Source organism: Dermacentor albipictus, chromosome 6 (assembly GCF_038994185.2).
Source record: "Dermacentor albipictus isolate Rhodes 1998 colony chromosome 6, USDA_Dalb.pri_finalv2, whole genome shotgun sequence".
NCBI classification, from domain to species: domain Eukaryota; kingdom Metazoa; phylum Arthropoda; class Arachnida; order Ixodida; family Ixodidae; genus Dermacentor; species Dermacentor albipictus.
In genome coordinates, this window is record NC_091826.1 from 3,994,697 (window position 1) to 4,013,336 (window position 18,640).

At 51.0% G+C, this 18,640-nt stretch overlaps 1 protein-coding gene across 1 annotated transcript in view; it reads left to right on the forward strand.

The window, feature by feature from the left end:
- Window positions 1-18,640, forward strand: part of LOC135917030 (microtubule-associated serine/threonine-protein kinase 3-like) — a 391,234-nt gene that overhangs the window by 296,811 nt on the left and 75,783 nt on the right. The window contains exon 11 of the mRNA XM_070539813.1: window positions 8,877-9,227. Within this exon, the coding sequence (XP_070395914.1) occupies window positions 8,877-9,227 (351 nt within the window). The remainder of the gene's footprint in view (window positions 1-8,876; window positions 9,228-18,640) is intronic.

Genomic DNA, 18,640 nt, shown 5'->3' on the forward strand with positions numbered 1-18,640 from the left:
GTAGCAAATTTAGTGGACAATGAGGATAACTACCGACTCCTGCAAGTAGCTCCAAAAGCAATTTCTCTGTATCAGGGCCGGGATTGGTCTCCACATCGCTACGAAGTAATAACTGTTTTTGCAAGTGAACTATAGAAGGCAGCACAAGCACTGGGTCCGGCAGCAGCAATAAAAAACCATCATCGTTTTTTTTAACAATGTTAATCAACTTCCTAGCCTACCCGGAAGATAGAGCAGGCAAGCCTAAGCCAGCAGTTCGCCTTGCCGCTGCCACTGAAGCGCGTTTGCAGACGGCTTTATATAGGACCGGTACCACGTGAACGTGGCTCTAGTTGCTGCCTATTCGCTGTCAGTCCAGGCGATGTAATGTTCATCTTGCGATAGAGCACGCCGGTGATGCAGTGACACGCCGTAAGCCTGGCTATCGTTGATGGTTGCGGACACGTCCGAATCGGGAAGGTGCATAGGGGTGGGTTCCTGTTGCGTCTGCGTCATGCTAGAGTTCTGCACACTTGCGTTTTTTTTTTCCCCGCTCCCACTTACCTTTCCACGTGGTTCAGGGGGATAAAAGCTGTCACACGCCCCTAAATAAACGTCTTCATCTATGTTCGAGCTGTCTGTGCCTCGTAGCTGTTCGGGCTGCGTGCCGTGGCTATGCTACGGCGGCGACGCGCCAGGATATCCCCCCATTCGGTGTAATAAGACCCGGCATCGCCAACCGCGAAGGCAGCGTCGCCGACGACAAGCATGGCTCATCATACGCTCCCTGCATTCAACGAAGATGCGCAACCACGGGTAGTGACCGTTAAGTGTGGGTCGTGTTCCAACATGTCCAGCATTTCTGTTTCATTTACAATGCTACGTGCATTAATGTTATTTGGTCCGATTAACTAGAAATTTATGAGTGAATTTCTTTAGTTAGTTAAATACGTATTCTGATTTCTCGTGTTAGTAATGCCCTCCTCTTGGAATAATCCAGCTCAGGAACAAGAATTATGCTATTTGGAACAGGCGATATTAAAAAAATTCCGGAAAACGTAAAAGTGATCCTTTCCCGCCCCTGTCCGTAAACTGAACACTTGAGAGCAGAATAACTTCGCAGTAGCAGTCCAGGGATGCGTGCTCTATGGTCTCACGTGTCACGTGCACGTGTTTTAGACGCTGGCTGTGTGTGGAATTGATGGGCAACAAATTAAAGAGGCACCGGATAAGTTTCTTTCCTTAAGGCCTCATATGAAATTTGTTTGTTTGTTTGTTTGTTTGTTTGTTTGTTTGTTTGTTTGTTTGTTTGTTTGTTTGTTTGTTTGTTTGTTTGTTTGTTTGTTTGTTTGTTTGTTTGTTTGTTTGTTTGTTTTACAATACTGCAGGCCCTCGTCGGGCCCATGCAAGAGTCGGTACAACTTAGGATACAGTTTAACCCAAAAGAAAACGAAAAAAGTATACCATTAGTGTATCCAAAACAAAGAACATAAGCACGCACAAAAATGAAAATGTTCGACAAACACACACACTCTCTGCTTAAAAGAGCGGTTCGTACAAACAGGAAAAGTAACGTTTACGGTATGTAAGTATGCAGCCCCAAGAGGCTGCATATCAAATACAGACAACGCCAATAACTTCATTACCCTTCCAATTCCAAATTCTGAATACTGGTAATGAATGCGCTGACAGATGAGCAGTTTGCAGCACGAGTAGGTAGAATGTTCCAATGGGAAATAGCGTGTACAAGGAAATAAAGAGTACTTGTGAGTGTTATTATGACTGGGACGGTGATCGCACTGATTTATTATGATTCATTCGGTTTGACTGTCTGAATGGCGCTTGTATGTATGCTGGTTGTGGTATTCGATAGCAGCCGTGATAAAGCAAGCATAAAAATTTTAATATGGAAGCCTTTCTGCGTTGAGCTAGTGGTCTGATGTTAGCCTTGGCCGCCATGCTCGTAATGCTCATTTGAAGTGAATATTGCGAATATATGAATCTCAATGCTAAATTTTGCATGCGTTCTAGTTTGTCGATTACATCATTTTGGTGCGGTGCCCAAACTATGTCAGAATACTTTAAGGCCGGTTTAATGAGAGAGTTTTCTATTTAACAACAGGAGGTGTGTTTTCTTCTCAAGAAGTGCAGTGAATGCCTACAGCCTAGAGCAACGACGAAGACGAAGCGCTTCTTCTTCGTTGTTTGTCGCTCAGCTGCAAAAGCCCGTTTCGCACGCCGGTTATTCGCATGTGCCACGTCGCAGATGCGGCAAACGTGCGCTATCCTTTGCACGTGCTCCACTTTCCTCCTAAATTGCGCGTGAACTGGAAACAAGTCGCACCACTCGACAGACATGCCACGGTCACCTGCCTGTTTTGTTCTGAATGGGTTCCACTGCCGCGAAGCGTTTGGCGAGAACTGTTCCTCATTTGTTTTATTTAACTTTCGTTCGAGCGGACAAACCTGTGGCATAATTAAGCGTCCCACTGAATTCAGCGTCCGTCAAGACGTCGGTCGCCCGACGATGACGACGCGTGTCGGGCCTCTTCGAGCGGACTGCGAACAAGTGCTTGCATCGGCCGGGGGGAAAGCTGCGCATGCGCTGAAGGTGTACAACTTGCAAAGAACTATATACAAGCCGTGCAAGGAATATCCACCTTCAAGACTCACCTAGACTTCACCTGGAAATGCAAAGACAAAAACGTCGTGCCACGAAGTCTCCAGCTACGCCAGCCAATCAACACACCAGAAGGCCGCGACGTCATCAACAAGACCCAGCAAATATTGGTGACAGCACGGATACATGAGTGCCACATGGTGATTCAGAAGAACGAAGTCGACGCGTTCTTCGCCAGAAGACAGCTTGAACGTCAGGTACCCCATCTCTTTTCGTCAATTGATTCGTTTGCAAAGGCCGTCGCGTCCTCAGAGGAGAATAAACACAGTGAAACGCAGGAGAACAAATTCTCTTCCCTAATCAACGAAACTGAGAAATCCGGAATGTTAAACAAACACAGTAACCAATTTATCATCGAGGAAGTTAACGACCGAAGAAACTTCCATCCTGGCAAAAGGTCACAAATTCAATGTTACCACAGATAAACTACCCCTCACCAAGATGATCGCCGCCCTTGAGAGCGGCATCCAGCAACTGGACCCCAAAGTGTGAAAACAGATCAGACTGAAAGCAATCGGCACAATAAGGTGCAATAACAACCGCAGAAGAGAACGCAACTTATCTTACGACCAAATAAGAGCACTGAGAACACTGAAAGAAGATACAAGCATTGTAATCCTACCGGCGGACAAGGGGAACTCAGCCGTTGTTTCGAACATACAGGACTACGAGGAAAAGGCGTCCGCCCTACTTGACAGCCAAGACTACGAGAAACTAAAGAAGGACCCCCCTACGAGAACCCAATCGGTGCTGAATAAGACGCTGGTTGAAATATTCCGCAGCCATCTAAATTCTCGAAATCTCTACCTAAAATTAATGTGTAGGAACTGATCCGTCCCAGCTTTCTACGGCTTGCCAAAACTCCATAAACCAAGAATAACTGCGATCACTATCCACTAACTTGCTCCAAATTATATCACCACTCACCGGAAAGGCAGCATCCCACGAGCGCGACTCCGAGAATTTCATCAAACTCGCTACAAAAGCACATATCGCGGATGATGAATGCCTAGTCTCTTTTGGTGTGATCTCTATGTTCACCAGAGTACCCATTAAGATGGCTATTTCCGCAACTAGTGATGCCCTGGAACGCGGCGATACACTCAGCGAGAGAACCCCCTTGAGTGTAGACGGGATCTGCCGCATTTTCTAGCTGTGCCTGTCCAATACCTGTTTCACCTTCCGAGGCAGCTACTACAGACAGGTTGAAGGAACTCCTATGGGGGCCTCAATTTCCGTTGCCATGGCTAGCTTGACTATGGAGAATATCGAGGTATGAGCTCCGAGTACTTTTTTCCCGGAACCAAAAGTCTTCCTCAGGTACGTGGATGATTGCTTCTGCATCGTGAAGACGGGGCAAGTCGAAAACCTGCAGAGAACTCAATAGACCCGGATATACAGAGTTCACATATGAGCGCGAATAGAACGGATCGCTCCCATTCTCGTATGTGCAAGTTGCACGAACAGACGGCATTCTAAAATTTACAGACGGCATTCTAAATTTTCAACCAACCCACACAGCCCGCTACCTTCACTTCGAATCCGACCATCTGGAAACCCACAAGGCGTCTGTTGTAAATTCTTTATTCAAAAGAGCCGAAACTCCTTCCTCATCGGAATCAGATCAAAGGAAAGAAAAGAGAACGGTTCTCAACAAACTTAAAAGGAATGGCTACACAGTGGACTTCATTCGAAGAACAACCCAACAAAAAAGAAGAAACAAACTACGGGACCTTCAGCCGTTGACTTCTCCCTCACCCCAGAAACGAGTGTCCATCCCATACGTCAGAGGTACTAGCAAAGCGCTCAGCCCAATGTTGAAAAAGAAAGCCTCAACGTTGCGCACAAGCCGATAAACACTTTTAATATCCTCCTCCCTAAATCAAAAGATCGTTCACCAAAAGAAAAATCTCAATATGTCGTCTACAAAATCAGCTGTGCCGACTGCCCGGCGTCGTACATCGGGGAAACCAAAAATCTAAAAGAAAGAATCAGACAACGCGACAACGACGTCAGAACATTCAACCGTATACGCAGCGCCGTCGCCGAACACTCTGAAGGCGCGCTGACCACAAAATTGCTTTCCAGGAAACCCAAATCCTTCAAAAGGAGACGAGCTCGCGAAAAATACTACTACTGGAGTCACGGCACATTCAGAATACGGGGGGTAACATAAACCGCGTGAAGGGCAACCTACCCTCGGTATATATCCATGGCCTTGGCGACATGACGAAAAGAAGGACGCCCAGCCAGGTAGATTCCCGCTCGAGTTCACCAACACCAAAATGTCTGCGCTGCCCCGTAACCTCCCCTCCCCTCGCCTCCCGTCAACGGCACTCTCGCTGGTCAAGAAAGCTCCCAGACACTCGTAGCGAGCGGTAGCATTGCTCCTTGCTCCGACGACCACGTCACGCCTGCTATTTCTCGCGCGCGCACGCCTTCGCCCGCGCTCCTGAGCGCAGCCCTTTTCAGGGCTCGCATGGCAGCTGGCACGATTTGGTGAGCCGCTCTACCTCACGGAGGCCCCATAACTTATGGATGACGCACCGAAAAAGGAACCAATTCCTGGTTTCCCCTACGAACCTGAGTACAGCCGCTACCACGGCATCGAACTCCTCCTTAAGGAAGCAAGACGAGTCCTGCAGCCACATCTACATGGATTTCAACCTCGTACTTAAAGTCGCCTCCTCCCTTGCGGAGGACGCGCGGCTTGCACGCACGCTCCCAACGTGCTCCGTTGGCGGCTTCGACGCGCTCCGCGCGGTCATGCCCGCCCACACAAATGAGTACGACCTCATCTCACCTGGAGGCTCCCTTCCGCGCATTCCGTTTCGATGTGCCGAAGTCTTCTGAGAGCGGACTCCTCGCCGCATACTCCGCTTCAACGGACAACACCGAGGAGGAGGCCTCCACTTCGGCTGCCTCTACCGACGGTTGTGCCAGCGCCCCGTCGACCTCTGGCACACCCCAGAGTGCCGGCACTTTCTTCTTGCCATCGGCAAGTATGGTCGGTGCCGACACTTGACTCTCCCGCACGGCCGGGACCAACTCGCCCGGGACAAGTCCTGTCCGACCGGATCACCCCTCGCTTTCGTCGCCAGCGGCCTGCCCCCGCTCAACAGCATGGAGTCCATCGCGCCCGCAGAGGAGGAGGGCTCAACGGCAGTGGCCATTCCCGTCGGAGATCCCGCCGACGACCCCTCATGCCATGACGACCGGCCGAGCAGGCCCGCCCCAGTCGTTGAGGGGACAGAGGAGCACACCCCGAGCAGCTCGCCCTCTCCGCTACCTCCCGCGGCCGGCGAAGACGAGTAAGCCCACAGCGGTGCAGCTCAAGAACGCCGGGAAAATGAGACGCCGTTTCCAGTGGACTTCCCGCCGCAAACTCCATCGGTAGACGGCGGTGCCACTCACGATCCCAGCGTCACGGTTCTGTACCGGCCCACGGGGCGAAACGCCACCTTCCTATCGAGAGACACGATCGCCGACCAGCTGTCCTCAGGCGTGAGACGCGTCAACTTGCACCGAAACGTGGTGGCTGCGGTGCGCGGCGCCGACTTGGCGCCTCTCCTCGAAATGTGTGCCATCGGCGACGTGGCGATGCGCTCGAAAGCCCACACAGCAACTCCTGTGTGGGCATCATCTATGGCGTCGACCCTTCCTTCGATGCCAGACAGTCAGTCAAACATAGAGGCCCCCGTCGCGGTGCTTTCTTGCACGCGAAGTGGCGCAAACGTCACCGTTACCTTTGCCGGGAGCGTCGTGCCTCCCAACGTGCGGCTCTTCAAGCAACTGCGTTCGTGCTCGACTGCCCCGGCCACTCCAATGCGATCGCTGCGGCGTTTTCGGCCATGCCGGCGTCACCTGCTTCCGCGACGCCCGCTGCCTCCGCTGTGGTGAGTCGCAAGCAACGGAAGACTCCCCTGCAGAGATATACCACGCTGCATTAATTGCGGCGGCCGTCACTCGACCACTGAGCCGCGCTGTCCCGGGTGGCAGCGCGAGAGAAAGGCGGCCGTGCTGTTGTCGTCATCTGCCCTTTTCGCGCAAAAAAGCGCTCGAGCTGGCCGGAACCTGTCCCGCATCGACCAAGCCGCACACAGCCGTCTGCGTGCACCCCGCAAGGCCAGTCTTACAGTGACGCTCTGCGTGGCCACAGCGCCCAAGCAGCTGCAGCTGAGCCGTCTCACGGCCCTGCAACCGCTCCGAGCAGCGACCCAAAAAACGCGCTCATAGCCGCACTCGCTGCTGCACTCCGTGCCCTGCTGGACCACTGCCCAAACATCGACGGCAATGTACGCCAAATGTGTGAGGCAGCTGTCGCCGCACAGGAAGCTCTGCTTCAACGCGACTAGGCGCGACTTGGCGTCACATACGCAGTGTTAGATACGGGGCCATTTCCTGAGCCTACTTCGAGTTCCCCAGACCACATCGAATCGCACCACAGCTAATTAAGGAGCGCAGAAACACGGATGCCGCATTCCTGAGGCACGGCACGTGCAAACAAGTTGGCGGAGCAAGTCAAGTCAAGTCAATTTATTTCAGCATTTCTTTTGTACAAACAGAAGAATGCTAGGACAAGCACAAAAAGCTGCTAAGCTGCAGCTTGACTGGGTGCTTCCCCATCACTTGGCAGAAACAAGAGACACAAAATACATTTGAGTGAAAATAAAAATATTTACAGATTTCAATTCGTCATTTAAAAGCATGGGAAAAAAACACAAAGTACATCATATAAAATACTGAAAGATCTGTAGCGACTGCTCTGTTATAGTATGTCACTGAAAAATATATAATGAACAGTAGCGCACAGAACAGCAGAAAACAGGAAATGCTAAACACATGACGTAAAATAATTAGAAACCTCTCTACAAGAAAATTGAACAGAAGTACAACATAAATATTTCAATTCGATGTAGTCCGCTTCGTGTGCAGCCGGTGGAGCTATTCACTGTTTGGCTCTTCCCGAAAGTGAAGGGAAGGGACTCTTCCGTCCTGGCACTGTTGCGGGTAAAGTGGGTCCCGAAGAAAGACGGCTGCATGCGCCGTCACGACCTGGCGACGTCACCCCCTACCCTCTACGGTGACAGAGCATTGCAAGTCAGCAAGGCAAGACCGCAGGGAGAAGAAAGCCCTCGGACAAACAACCGAGCAGCGACTCTCTTCGCCGGGTGTGACTCCATCGCACGGGCGCCTACCACTGGCCGAAAATGGCGTCACCTGAGCGGGCTCTCCCATTGGCCAAACGTGACGTATCTTATCGACACCGAAGGGCTTAAAAGACCCCGACCGGGAGCAGCAGAAGAGCATTCCCTTGATTAATCTCTCTCGAACTTCTTGCGACGGGCCGCAGCGTCCGAGTTGCTGCCGGCCCGAAATTACTCTAAGACTCTTAATATGCGCTCACTGTAAATAATGTAAATAAACCTCCCAAGTTTTTCATCCTGACGTCTTCCTCAAGTCCTACAGCAGAGGCCGTCGCCTATGCAGGTCGCCGAGAGCCAAGCCACCTTCTGCGTCCGAGGCGTCTCGGTGCTGTTCATGCTGTTGACTTCTTCCTTTCATTCCCCCTCCCTCTTGTGCAGCGCGGTTGAAGCACCCTCTACTGAGAGTCAGTTACTGCGCTGCACTTTAACCTAATTTTTTCTCCACAAGAATTTCCTTTCTGACGGGTCAAGCTCCCCCAGAACCGGTCATCCCAGCCGACCAGCACCACTGCAGCTATCTCACCCCTTTTGCTTCCCCCCCTCCTTCCCGTCTGTGAAGTGTATCCCCTCCTCCCGTACTCTCCCCTCCTTTTTTTACAAAAGATCCTTTAAAACCTGCACACCGCCACCCACGAAGAACAACCCCTGAAGAAGGAGCCGAATGGGCTCCGAAACGTCCGGGTAATAAAATTCACTTATTTGGTGCTGAGTCAGTCTGAAAGCCCTAATGAATTTCCGAACCAGAGAGGCAATTCTGTCGAAATGTTTAGCTTCAAAATACTGAAGGTCGACTGGGCTTCCTAATTGAAAGCTCGCTGCGGATTGAGCGCAAAGCAAAGCGACAACTCTATATAGTAGTAGTACTCGCTGTTCGGGTGCATGTCGAACAGCAAATATTTTAGCGCCAGAACACAGAAAAGGAATGCCCTTCTTGTATCCTCGCTTTTCTGCGTGCTTCCCGCTTTGGAGTCCCTACCGATTGACAGGCATTCTGCGGAACGACCTCGCAGAAAGTGAAAAGCGGCAGCCCCGCCGAGGCGTCGCACGTGCTCGAGGGTGACGTCATCGTGGCCGTGAACGGGCAAGACATCGGCGAGCTGCCCATCGCCGAGGTGCGGCGGCGGATGCACGACGGCGGCGACCAGCTGGTGGTGACCGTGCTGTCGTCCAGCGCATTCCGGCTGCTCGAGTCCCGGCGCGACTGGGCCCACATCCTCCGGGCGGCCGGCCAGGACACCCTGCAGCTGCGAGCCATCAAGACCGCGTGCGGGGGCAGCGGTAACTACGGCTTCAAGACCGTCGAGGCCCAGGCGTGGAACGAGCAGAGGAAGGCGCTCGTGCACTGCCACGTCATCCAGAAGGTCGGCACCCGGTCGATTGCAGTCAGGTCGGATAGGCGGGCTAGCTGGTCATCACGAAGACAGCCATAAACAGGCGGGACGTGGAAAAAAGAAACACGCACCACAGCGCGTGTGGTGTGCGTTTCCTTTTGTGCTCCAAGTTTTTATAATGGCCGAATCGCAGGTGAAGCAATGTCTTGCTGGCTGACGCGGTGCACGCAGTTGGTGAGAATAAAAGCAGAGCTCTCCCAATAAACTCATGCGGACCCCATAGCGTGTGGAATCGACGCGGAGCACTATTAAGGACTGCGCTATTGCATACGCGCTTCTAGTTGCCTTCAGTTAGGCCTGTTGTTTCTTCTGCTTGCACTGCTCGGCGTCTCGCGAGTAGCTCGTCCTCGCCGAACCCACCATCGCGCCGCCTGCAGCCGCGGGGCACGAAGCGACCGCTTTACGAAAGTTAGTTCGCCGTCCTGTCACAGCCGGCATCAAGTTTAGTGTAAGTTCATGGGTGCGTTACGGGTCAAGTGCGGTATGCGGGTAACGTTTTAAAGCTTATGCTTTAATAGCAACCAAGCGAACCGATCGGTCTTGAAACTGCATCAAGCAGCTTTCTCCCTGGCTACTCGGTAACTGTGATAGAAATAAACAGTTAATTTCAACTTCTTGAAAAGAACAGCTTTGCTGGTAATTCGGCTGTAATTCTACAAGGTCTCACATGTCTGCTATTTCTTGTTGCTTTTTACGCTTCCTAAATTTCCAAGCACTCGCAGTAGAGGAAGGCACTAAATTCTTCTCGGGATACATGGGTGCGTAGGCGCAGTTTTATTTCTTCGAGGTAGATAGACAGATAAACTTTATTAAAAGAATGATCAGAAGAATCACTAATGGTCGGGGCACCTAGTCCACGCCTCCGCTGGCTCTTGCCATTTCTCAGCTCTCTGTATCAGCTTGAGCTGGTCGTCGAGGGCCGAGCCGGACAGCAGTGCCTCCCATTGCGCTCTCGTGGTGTTCGTGTCGGGGTGTTCTATGTTGTGTAGCGTGCACTCCCACGTAATGTGTTATAGGGTTAGTGTGGCCCCACCACGGGCATTCGTCCCTGTAGGCTGTAGAAGGGGGGGCCCGACCAGCTTTCCGAGCCTTCTATATATATATATATATATATATATATATATATATATATATATATATATATATATATATATATATATATATATATATATATATATATATATATATATATACACCAGAAAAAAAGCAGTTCTGGGTCCGGGTAAATATTCACAGTGAAGTAGACGCGCGTATGAAGTGGATTAGGCCGGGGTCCGGCCTTCATCAGAATACATAGCATGGTGTCAGTACAGTTAGTATACATGTGCCTATCAACCAAATGAAGATATGTTTACATGAAAAGCGAATAAAATGAGCGAACAAAATGCATCCGAATCGTTCAAACGATAGCTGACACGTGTATAGACCGATGGCGATTGCAAACATATCATCTAAAATGCCAAACATAAGAACGCACCGAAATGAATTGTAAAAACCAATCGCCACGTGACAACAAACGTCAATATGTGCTCAATATGTGCTATGTTATCAAGCAAACACAGACACAGAAAAAAAGGGGGATAGCGACGTACTAGTAGCAGAAGGGACAAGTGACGGGCTACAAAGACAGGCAACTCAATTTTCCTACACATTCATTCACACCACACGCGACGGTATCAAACTTATATATAAGGAAGGATTCGCGGGCTTCTCTATCATAATTTGAACGAAATCCAGATTCAAGCAATGTGACTCTCATGCAGTTTATCAAATGAGTGGTCAGGAAGATGCACGTGTCTTGAGATGGGCAGGTTGGGCAACATGTTAGCGTGGGATTTATGATTGTTAAAGCGGAATCTGAAAGGCCCTTCTGTTTGTCCAATGTACTGTTTTTTGCAGAGCGTGTATTCAAGCATGTATATTACGTTTTTTGTGTCGCAGTCAAAATCGCCTTTGATTTTTAAACAAAAGTTTGAAGACGTACTAGTAACCTGTTGCGATGTGACCATGTAGGGGCATACTTTACATCGCGGTTTTCGACAAGGATGGCATCCGATGGCATCAGGGCAGTCAGTCTTAGATGATGATGCTAGTATATCTCGAATATTTCTAGCTTTACGGTATACTGCTTCAGGCGGATCAGAGAATATGTTTTTGAGGCGTTCACTTTGCATTAGAATATTGTGGTGTTTCTTTAATACACGCGAAACACTTGAGACTGACGCAGTGTGGGTTAGGACAAGATTTGTCTGGGGTGAGGGAGTCGGTTTGTTCTTAATGCAAAGAAGCGTCCTTCGGTCTTGCGCGTCTGCGCGTTTTATTGCATCGTCAATTAATTGTGCTGGGTAATGTTGATTGGCTAAAGCGTTTTTTAGGGTACCGCAATTCTTTTGAAACTCTGAGTGCTCAGAACAAATTCTATATATATATATATATATATATATATATATATATATATATATATATATATATATATATATATATATTGCCACATAGTGTGGCACAGCAAGGGGACTGAAGAGGAAAACGAGGTTCGTGTCGGCATCGCGCGTCGCCGCTTACGTTTTCATAAAGTGCAACCGCCTGGATCTTCATTCAGAGTGTATACTCCAGCAGGGTATACGCGACAATTTGGTGGAGCTTGCTGGGTACGCTCAACTTATGCAGGAGACCCCACTGGTCAGCAAGAACCTCGCCCCACAATTGGAATTGACTCAAGTTCACCGCACAAGCTGGCGAATCCGAGGCCTCGCCCCAGAATTTGGAAACCTCCAGGAAAAAGTGATGACTGCAACCAGTGCGACTTCTACGGAAAGGGTGACGTCGACTTATCTAACGCTGCTGAACGCCCAAGTGCCGATGGCTTTTCATGGTGACACATTTGAAGACGTGGAAAACTGGCTGACGGAGTTCGAGCACGTGTGTGCGTTTAACGAGTGGGACAACAACGCCAAACTCAGGAACGTCTCAGCAACGCCTTCAGGCTGGTGCTCGCACGTGGTTTACGAACCGCGAAAATGCCCTGTCATCCTCGCCTGAGTTCCAGCGCACGGTACTGGAGACTTACTCCAGCCCCGATCAACGGGAAAAAGCGGAGCGGGCCCTTCAGTCACGCATTCAAAAGCTCAACGAGAGCGTCACGATGTACGTGGAGGACATAACGCGTCTCTTTCAGCGTGCCGATTTGAGCATGTCGGAAGAGAAGATGCGTCATCTGATGAGAGGCGTAAAGGAGCAGCTCTTTGGCGGTCTTGTTCGGAATACGCCCAAGACTGTTGCGGAGTTCCTCACCGAAGCCACCGCGATGGAGAAGACCCTTCAGCAACGGTCGAACATGTGCAACCGACAAGTAAATGCCGCCTGCACTCCGGATACACCGGTGGGCTTAGGGTGCGACGTCGCCCTGCTTTGCGAGCTGATTCGCTCAGTGGTTCGTGACGAGCTGCAGAAGCACCGTGGTACGTCGCCACCTCCAGTCAGCTCCCTCGCCAGCGTCGTACGCTACGAAGTACAGCAGGCACTGCAGGCATCTCGTTCCAGCGGTGAAGCGCCACCTCTGCCAAGTGAGTCCCGGCGCAAGACTTATGCAGAAACATTACTGAGCCCCGCCCAAGCTTTCGCACCCACTTACGTTGCGCCGCCAGTCGCGTTGCAATCGGCGCAAGCCGCTCCGACAACTCCGCTACCGTACTTCGTCGAACACCAGCGAGGAAATGAGAGGTTTGGCGAGCACCACTGCGGCGAAGCTGGTGATGTGTATCGGGAGTTCCCCTACCGACGACTCGGACTGCGGGATTTTTCTATCGATTCGCCTCGACCTAGGTTCTGCCAAAGGCCACCCGACATCGCAGAATTCCTCGAACAGCAGCGCAGATCGGGCACATCGCAGTGGCGGTCACGCTCACCCTCCCCGCGGCGATATTTCCCTGCTCGCGATACCACCTCGAGGACGACGCAAGGGCGATCACCAAGTCTACGCCGGAAAAACTGACGTCAGCGACCTTCCGAGGCGGGGCCGCTGATACTCGACACGCTGAAGACCTCGTGTCGTGCCGACCGTAGAACAACGAAAACACGATGACACCAGAACCAGTTTCCGCGAACAAGATTTCACTGGACATACCTGCATGTGTTGATCGACGGCAGAAAAATGAGTGCACTTGTAGATACCGGCGCCGATTACTCTATTCTTAGTGGCAAACCGGCGAGCGTTCTGAAAAAAAGTTACGTTGCCCTGGAATGGGGCACCAGTTCGTGCGGCAGGTGGCCACGTCGTCACACCGCTTGGCCTATGCACGGCCAGAGTAGGAATTCGCGGTGCTGCTTTTCTCGCCACTTGTCTGGTTCTAGGCGCATATTCCCGCGATTTAATTCTTGGGATGGACTTTCTCCGGGAATATGGCGCCATTATTGACCTCCGCGAGCGCTGCATAATTTTCTCGACACAAAGGGCAACACAGACCGACGCCATTGGACACAGATCCGCACTTCGCGATTCGGACGACAGCATCACGATACCGCCGCGTACGAGTGTTATGGTTCCGGTCAAGTCCGACGAGCTACAAGACGGTGAAGCCATTGTAGAAGGCAACATTTCTATGTTGCTGACCCAAGGTATTGTGGTACCAACCTTGTGGTACCCAAGGTACCACAAAGTTGGTCACCCAACCTTGTGGAACTTCGTGATAGCCAGACAACGGTCCTCGTTACCAACTTTACCTTTGAGCATCGGCACATTTTTCGTGGCACTGCCATCGCCTACGCCGAACCATCAACGGACGTCGTCGAGTGCTTTGCTTCTGAAGTGGACACAGACGGCGGTTCGCTCCGAGTCATCGATGTAAACTCCGAGCTTACAGACGACCAAAAGAGCGCACTGCATGAACTCTTGAACGAATTCCGCACGTGCTTCGCTCGGGATACTAAGGTGGGCCAAACGCAAATCACGAAGCACCGAATAACGACATCCGCCGACGGACGCCTCATCAAACAACAGCCTTATCGTGTCTCGCCGAAAGAACGTGAGACAATTCACGCCCAAGTCAAGGAGATGCTACATGATGGTGTCATACAACCTTCGCACAGTCCGCACGTGGTCCTCCCCGGTCGTTATAGTCAAGAAAAAAGAAGGAACGCTTCGTTTCTGTGTTGATTATCGACGCCTCAACGAGGTTACCAAGAAGGACGTGTACCCACTACCACGTATCGATTACTCTTTAGACAGGTTGCGGCGAGCTAAGTATTTTTCGTCTCTCAATCTAAAGAGCGGTTACTGGCAAATTTAGGTAGATGAACGAGACCGCGAAAAATCTGCTTCCGTCATTCCAGATGGCCTTTACGAATTCAGGGTACTTCCTTTCGGGCTCTGTTCGGCACCAGCAACTTTCCAGCGAATGATGGAGACCCTTCTCACTGGTCTGAAGTGGCAAACCTGCCTCGTCTACCTCGACGACGTGGTCGTTTTTTCGGCGACATTTGACGACCACCTGAAACGACTGCGGCAAGTTCTCGAAGCCATCCGATCGGCTAACCTCACCCTTAAGCCTCAGAAGTGTCACTTCGGCTATAAGGAGCTTATTTTTCTGGGACACGCGGTCAGCGCGGAAGGCGTTAGCCCCGATCCCGCGAAAACTGCCGCTGTACCACATTTCCAGCACCGACCGACAAGAAAGGTGTCCGACGCTTCCTGGGCCTTTGCGCATACTACCGGCGTTTCATCGAAAATGTTTCGAAGATGGCGGAGCCGCTGACTCGACTCACGAAGGACGATGTATCGTTCGTCTGGGCCTCAGAGCAAGAGACTGCTTTCACTGAACTTCGACAGCGTCTGGTGTCAGCACCAGTTCTGGCCCACTTTGACGAGAAGGCGGACACGGAAGTTCATACAGACGCCAGTAATGTTGGTCTTGGCGCGGTACTTGTACAACGGCAGGTAGGTATTGACAGAGTGATCGCCTACGCAAGTCGCACACTATCACGTGCAGAGACCAACTACACCACTACGGAGAAAGAGTGTCTTGCCGTCGTATGGGCGCTGGCCATATTTCGACCTTACCTCTACGGCCGCCCATTCAAAGTTGTAACCGATCATCACTCGTTATGTTGGCTTGCAAATCTGTGGGACCCTTCTGGACGACTGGCACGGTTTAGCCTACGTTTGCAGGTGTACGACGTGACCATCGTGTACAAGTCGGGACGCATACACGAAGACGCTGACGCACTCTCGTGCGCCCCTATCAACACTACCGACCAAGATATTGAGGACGACGGCTCTTACCTTGGGGCCGTAAGCGTTACCGATTTGTCCACACGGCAGTGCGCAGACGACGCACTACGGCCTATATTCGAACATCTGGAAGGACGAAACCCATCAATACCCCGGCATATCACTCGAGGATTGTCGTCTTTTTGTTTACGACATGGCGTCTTGTACAAGGACTCCGCTGCCACCAACAAGACCTACCTTTTGGTCGTTCCAGCAGACCTCCGTGCCGAAGTTTTGTTCGCCTGTCATGACGAGCCTCCATCTGGTCATTTGGGTTTTACGCGAATGCTTTATAAGAGTGCGCAAATCCTACTACTGGCCGAAACTTGCCGAGTGTGTTAAGCGGTACGTCCAAGCCTGCCGTGAATGCCAGCGCCGAAAGTCGCCAGCTGTGAAGCCTGCGGGACTGCTGAATCCGATTGGCCCACCTGGCAAACCTTTCGACCAGGTCGGCATGGATCTTCTGGGCCCGTTTCCACTGTCATCTTCTGGCAACAGGGGTATAATCGTCGCCACAGGCTATTTAACGCGGTATGCGGACACAAAGGCGCTGCCTCGAGGCACAGCTTCCGAGGTTGCCCAGTTTTTCATGCAGAGCATCGTCCTGCGGCATGACGCCGCATCGCACGTCATCGCAGACCGAGGCACAGCCTTTACAGCACAGCTCATTGAAGACGTTTTTAAACTCAGCTGCACGACCTATCGAAGGACAACTGCCTATCTTCCGCAGACAAACGGTTTGACCGAACGACTGAACAAAACGATGACTGACATGTTGTCTATGTACGTAGACGTACAGCACAAGGCGTGGGACGAGATACTCCCTTACGTAACGTTTGCCTGTAATACTGCTACGCAAGAAGCAACACGCTTCAAGCCGTTTTACCTCGTTTACGGCCGTGAAGTGCAGACTATGTTAGAAGCGATGCAGCCGTGCGACAACATCAATCATCTCGACCTCTCCCGAGATGCCGAACTTTTCGTGCAACGCGTGGAAGAAGCCCGTCAGCTTGCCCGAGTGCACATAAAGAAACAACAGAGCATCGATGCGCACCGTTACAATCTCCGCCATCGACAAGTCGAGTTCCAACCTGCTGATCAAGTTTTGGTCTGGACTCCCGTGCGCCGAAAAAGACTATCCGAGAAGCTTTTGAGTTGCTACTTCGGACCTTACAGAGTGTTGCAGCGAATTAGTGGCGTGAATTACGAAGTCCTTCCTGACGGAAGACAAGCCTCCCCGACCTCGACAACCGCAGTCTAAGATTGTGCACGCTGTGCGGATGAAACCGTACTATAGCCCCTAATATATTCGACGTTTTCAGCCGCTTCGGTTAGTTTTTGTTGTTGCTCGTCCCTCAGTGCCTTGTGACTATATCGCACACGTGCACAGTGATTGTGACCATAGCCGATGTGTTCGTCCTAGACCGTCTCGGCGCTTGCACGTCAAGCCTATGTATGTTTTCCTTTTTTTTTTACTTGGGAGTAATGCCACATGGTGTGGCACAGCAAGGGGACTGAAGAAGAGGAGAACGAGGTTCGTCTCGGCATCGCGCGTCGCCGCTTACGTTTTCGTAAAGTGCAACCGCCTGGATCTTCATTCAGCATGTATACTCCAGCAGGGTATACGCGACAATATATATATATATATATATATATATATATATATATATATATATATATATATATATGCCAGAAAAACGGCAGTTCTGGGTCTGGGTAAATATCTGGGTCCGGGTAAATGCAAAACGTCTGAATGAACAGTTTCTTCTTCATATCTATTAGGTATTAGTGTTTTTCAACTGATTGTGGATGTCCGTGAAATACAAAAAAGGACACCACGTCACATGCACGCTTGCGCGTCATGATTGCACTGCTCCCAAACTGTACGCGTACAAGCGAACATAGCAACTTCTTCTGCAGCTACGCATACTGAGTCTGCTTTATCACATCTTCTGTGGCTTTCTTCATGACCGATGCTCGAATTCTACGGCAAACGTCCGTTATCCCTGCCTTGAGCTCACCTGACGTCATCTCGATCATGGAAGCAGCCAAAGAAAGAAATCGAGTAGAAAGAGGTCAGGTGACCTAGTCGGCCAATGAGCAGGCCCGTGCCTTCCACTCTATTGGCCTCGAGCTCCACCACTGGAAAAGCTGGCGCCACCGTCGGCGTGACGTGACATGAGGGATCACGTGGACATAGCGGCCGCGTCGGCTGCTTCGGGAGCGCCGAAGCGAGCTGAAAACGAGTTTGAATTCCCTCGTACGCTGCGGTCCTCATTTAGTGGCGAGATTTTTGCGCTTCGACTGTCTCCTTTACAACGCTTGAAAGCACTACAATAGATAGTGGCTGCCTTTGAACGCGCGCAACATGGTAGACTACTGCTCGGTGCCACAGTGCTGGACGTACGCAACGGAGCCCGGTGTCAGCCTTATTCACACGTAGCTGCAGGACAAGAAGCTACGTGAAGCTTAGCTCGCGAAACATAAAACCGGCAAACAGTCATCGGCTACAACTCGGGTATGCAGCAAGCACAGACGGGAGGAAGATTTCTGCTACGGCGCCGGGTCTGCGATGTTCGGAAAACGCGCACTGAGACACTCGCCCGAGTCCGCTGCCCGACTAACGTCATGACGGCTTGGTCTTTGAATTTGTCGATGCTATAGATACTGGCAAGTTCACTAGAGTGGAAAGGGAGCGGTAAGAAGCACATTAAAAAAAGAAAGCATGGCATATGGTCATGTTTGTGTTATGAATTAATGCACTGGATCGCAAAAAAGAAGCAGCGGGAAATTGCACGCTGATAACACCGATAAATACAGTGCGACGGAACTCCAGAAATAATATTGAAACGTCCAAGAGTTTAGAAGAAAAAAAAAAGATTGAATCGTCGCGACTGCACATCGTCCCCGTAGGCGTCGAAGTCTCTACAATGAAATTATTTTTGAACAGCTCTGATAGCGCCCACGCAACATTGGTTGGTTGTATACTGTCAAATGCTCATATTCTGCTGCCTAAAGCTCATGGCACGGTGCGAAAACGCGCACGCGGCGAAAGCGAAACAGTTCGCGGACAATGCACATGCGCAGTCGGTCGCCGCGAATCTGTGCGATCGCTGCA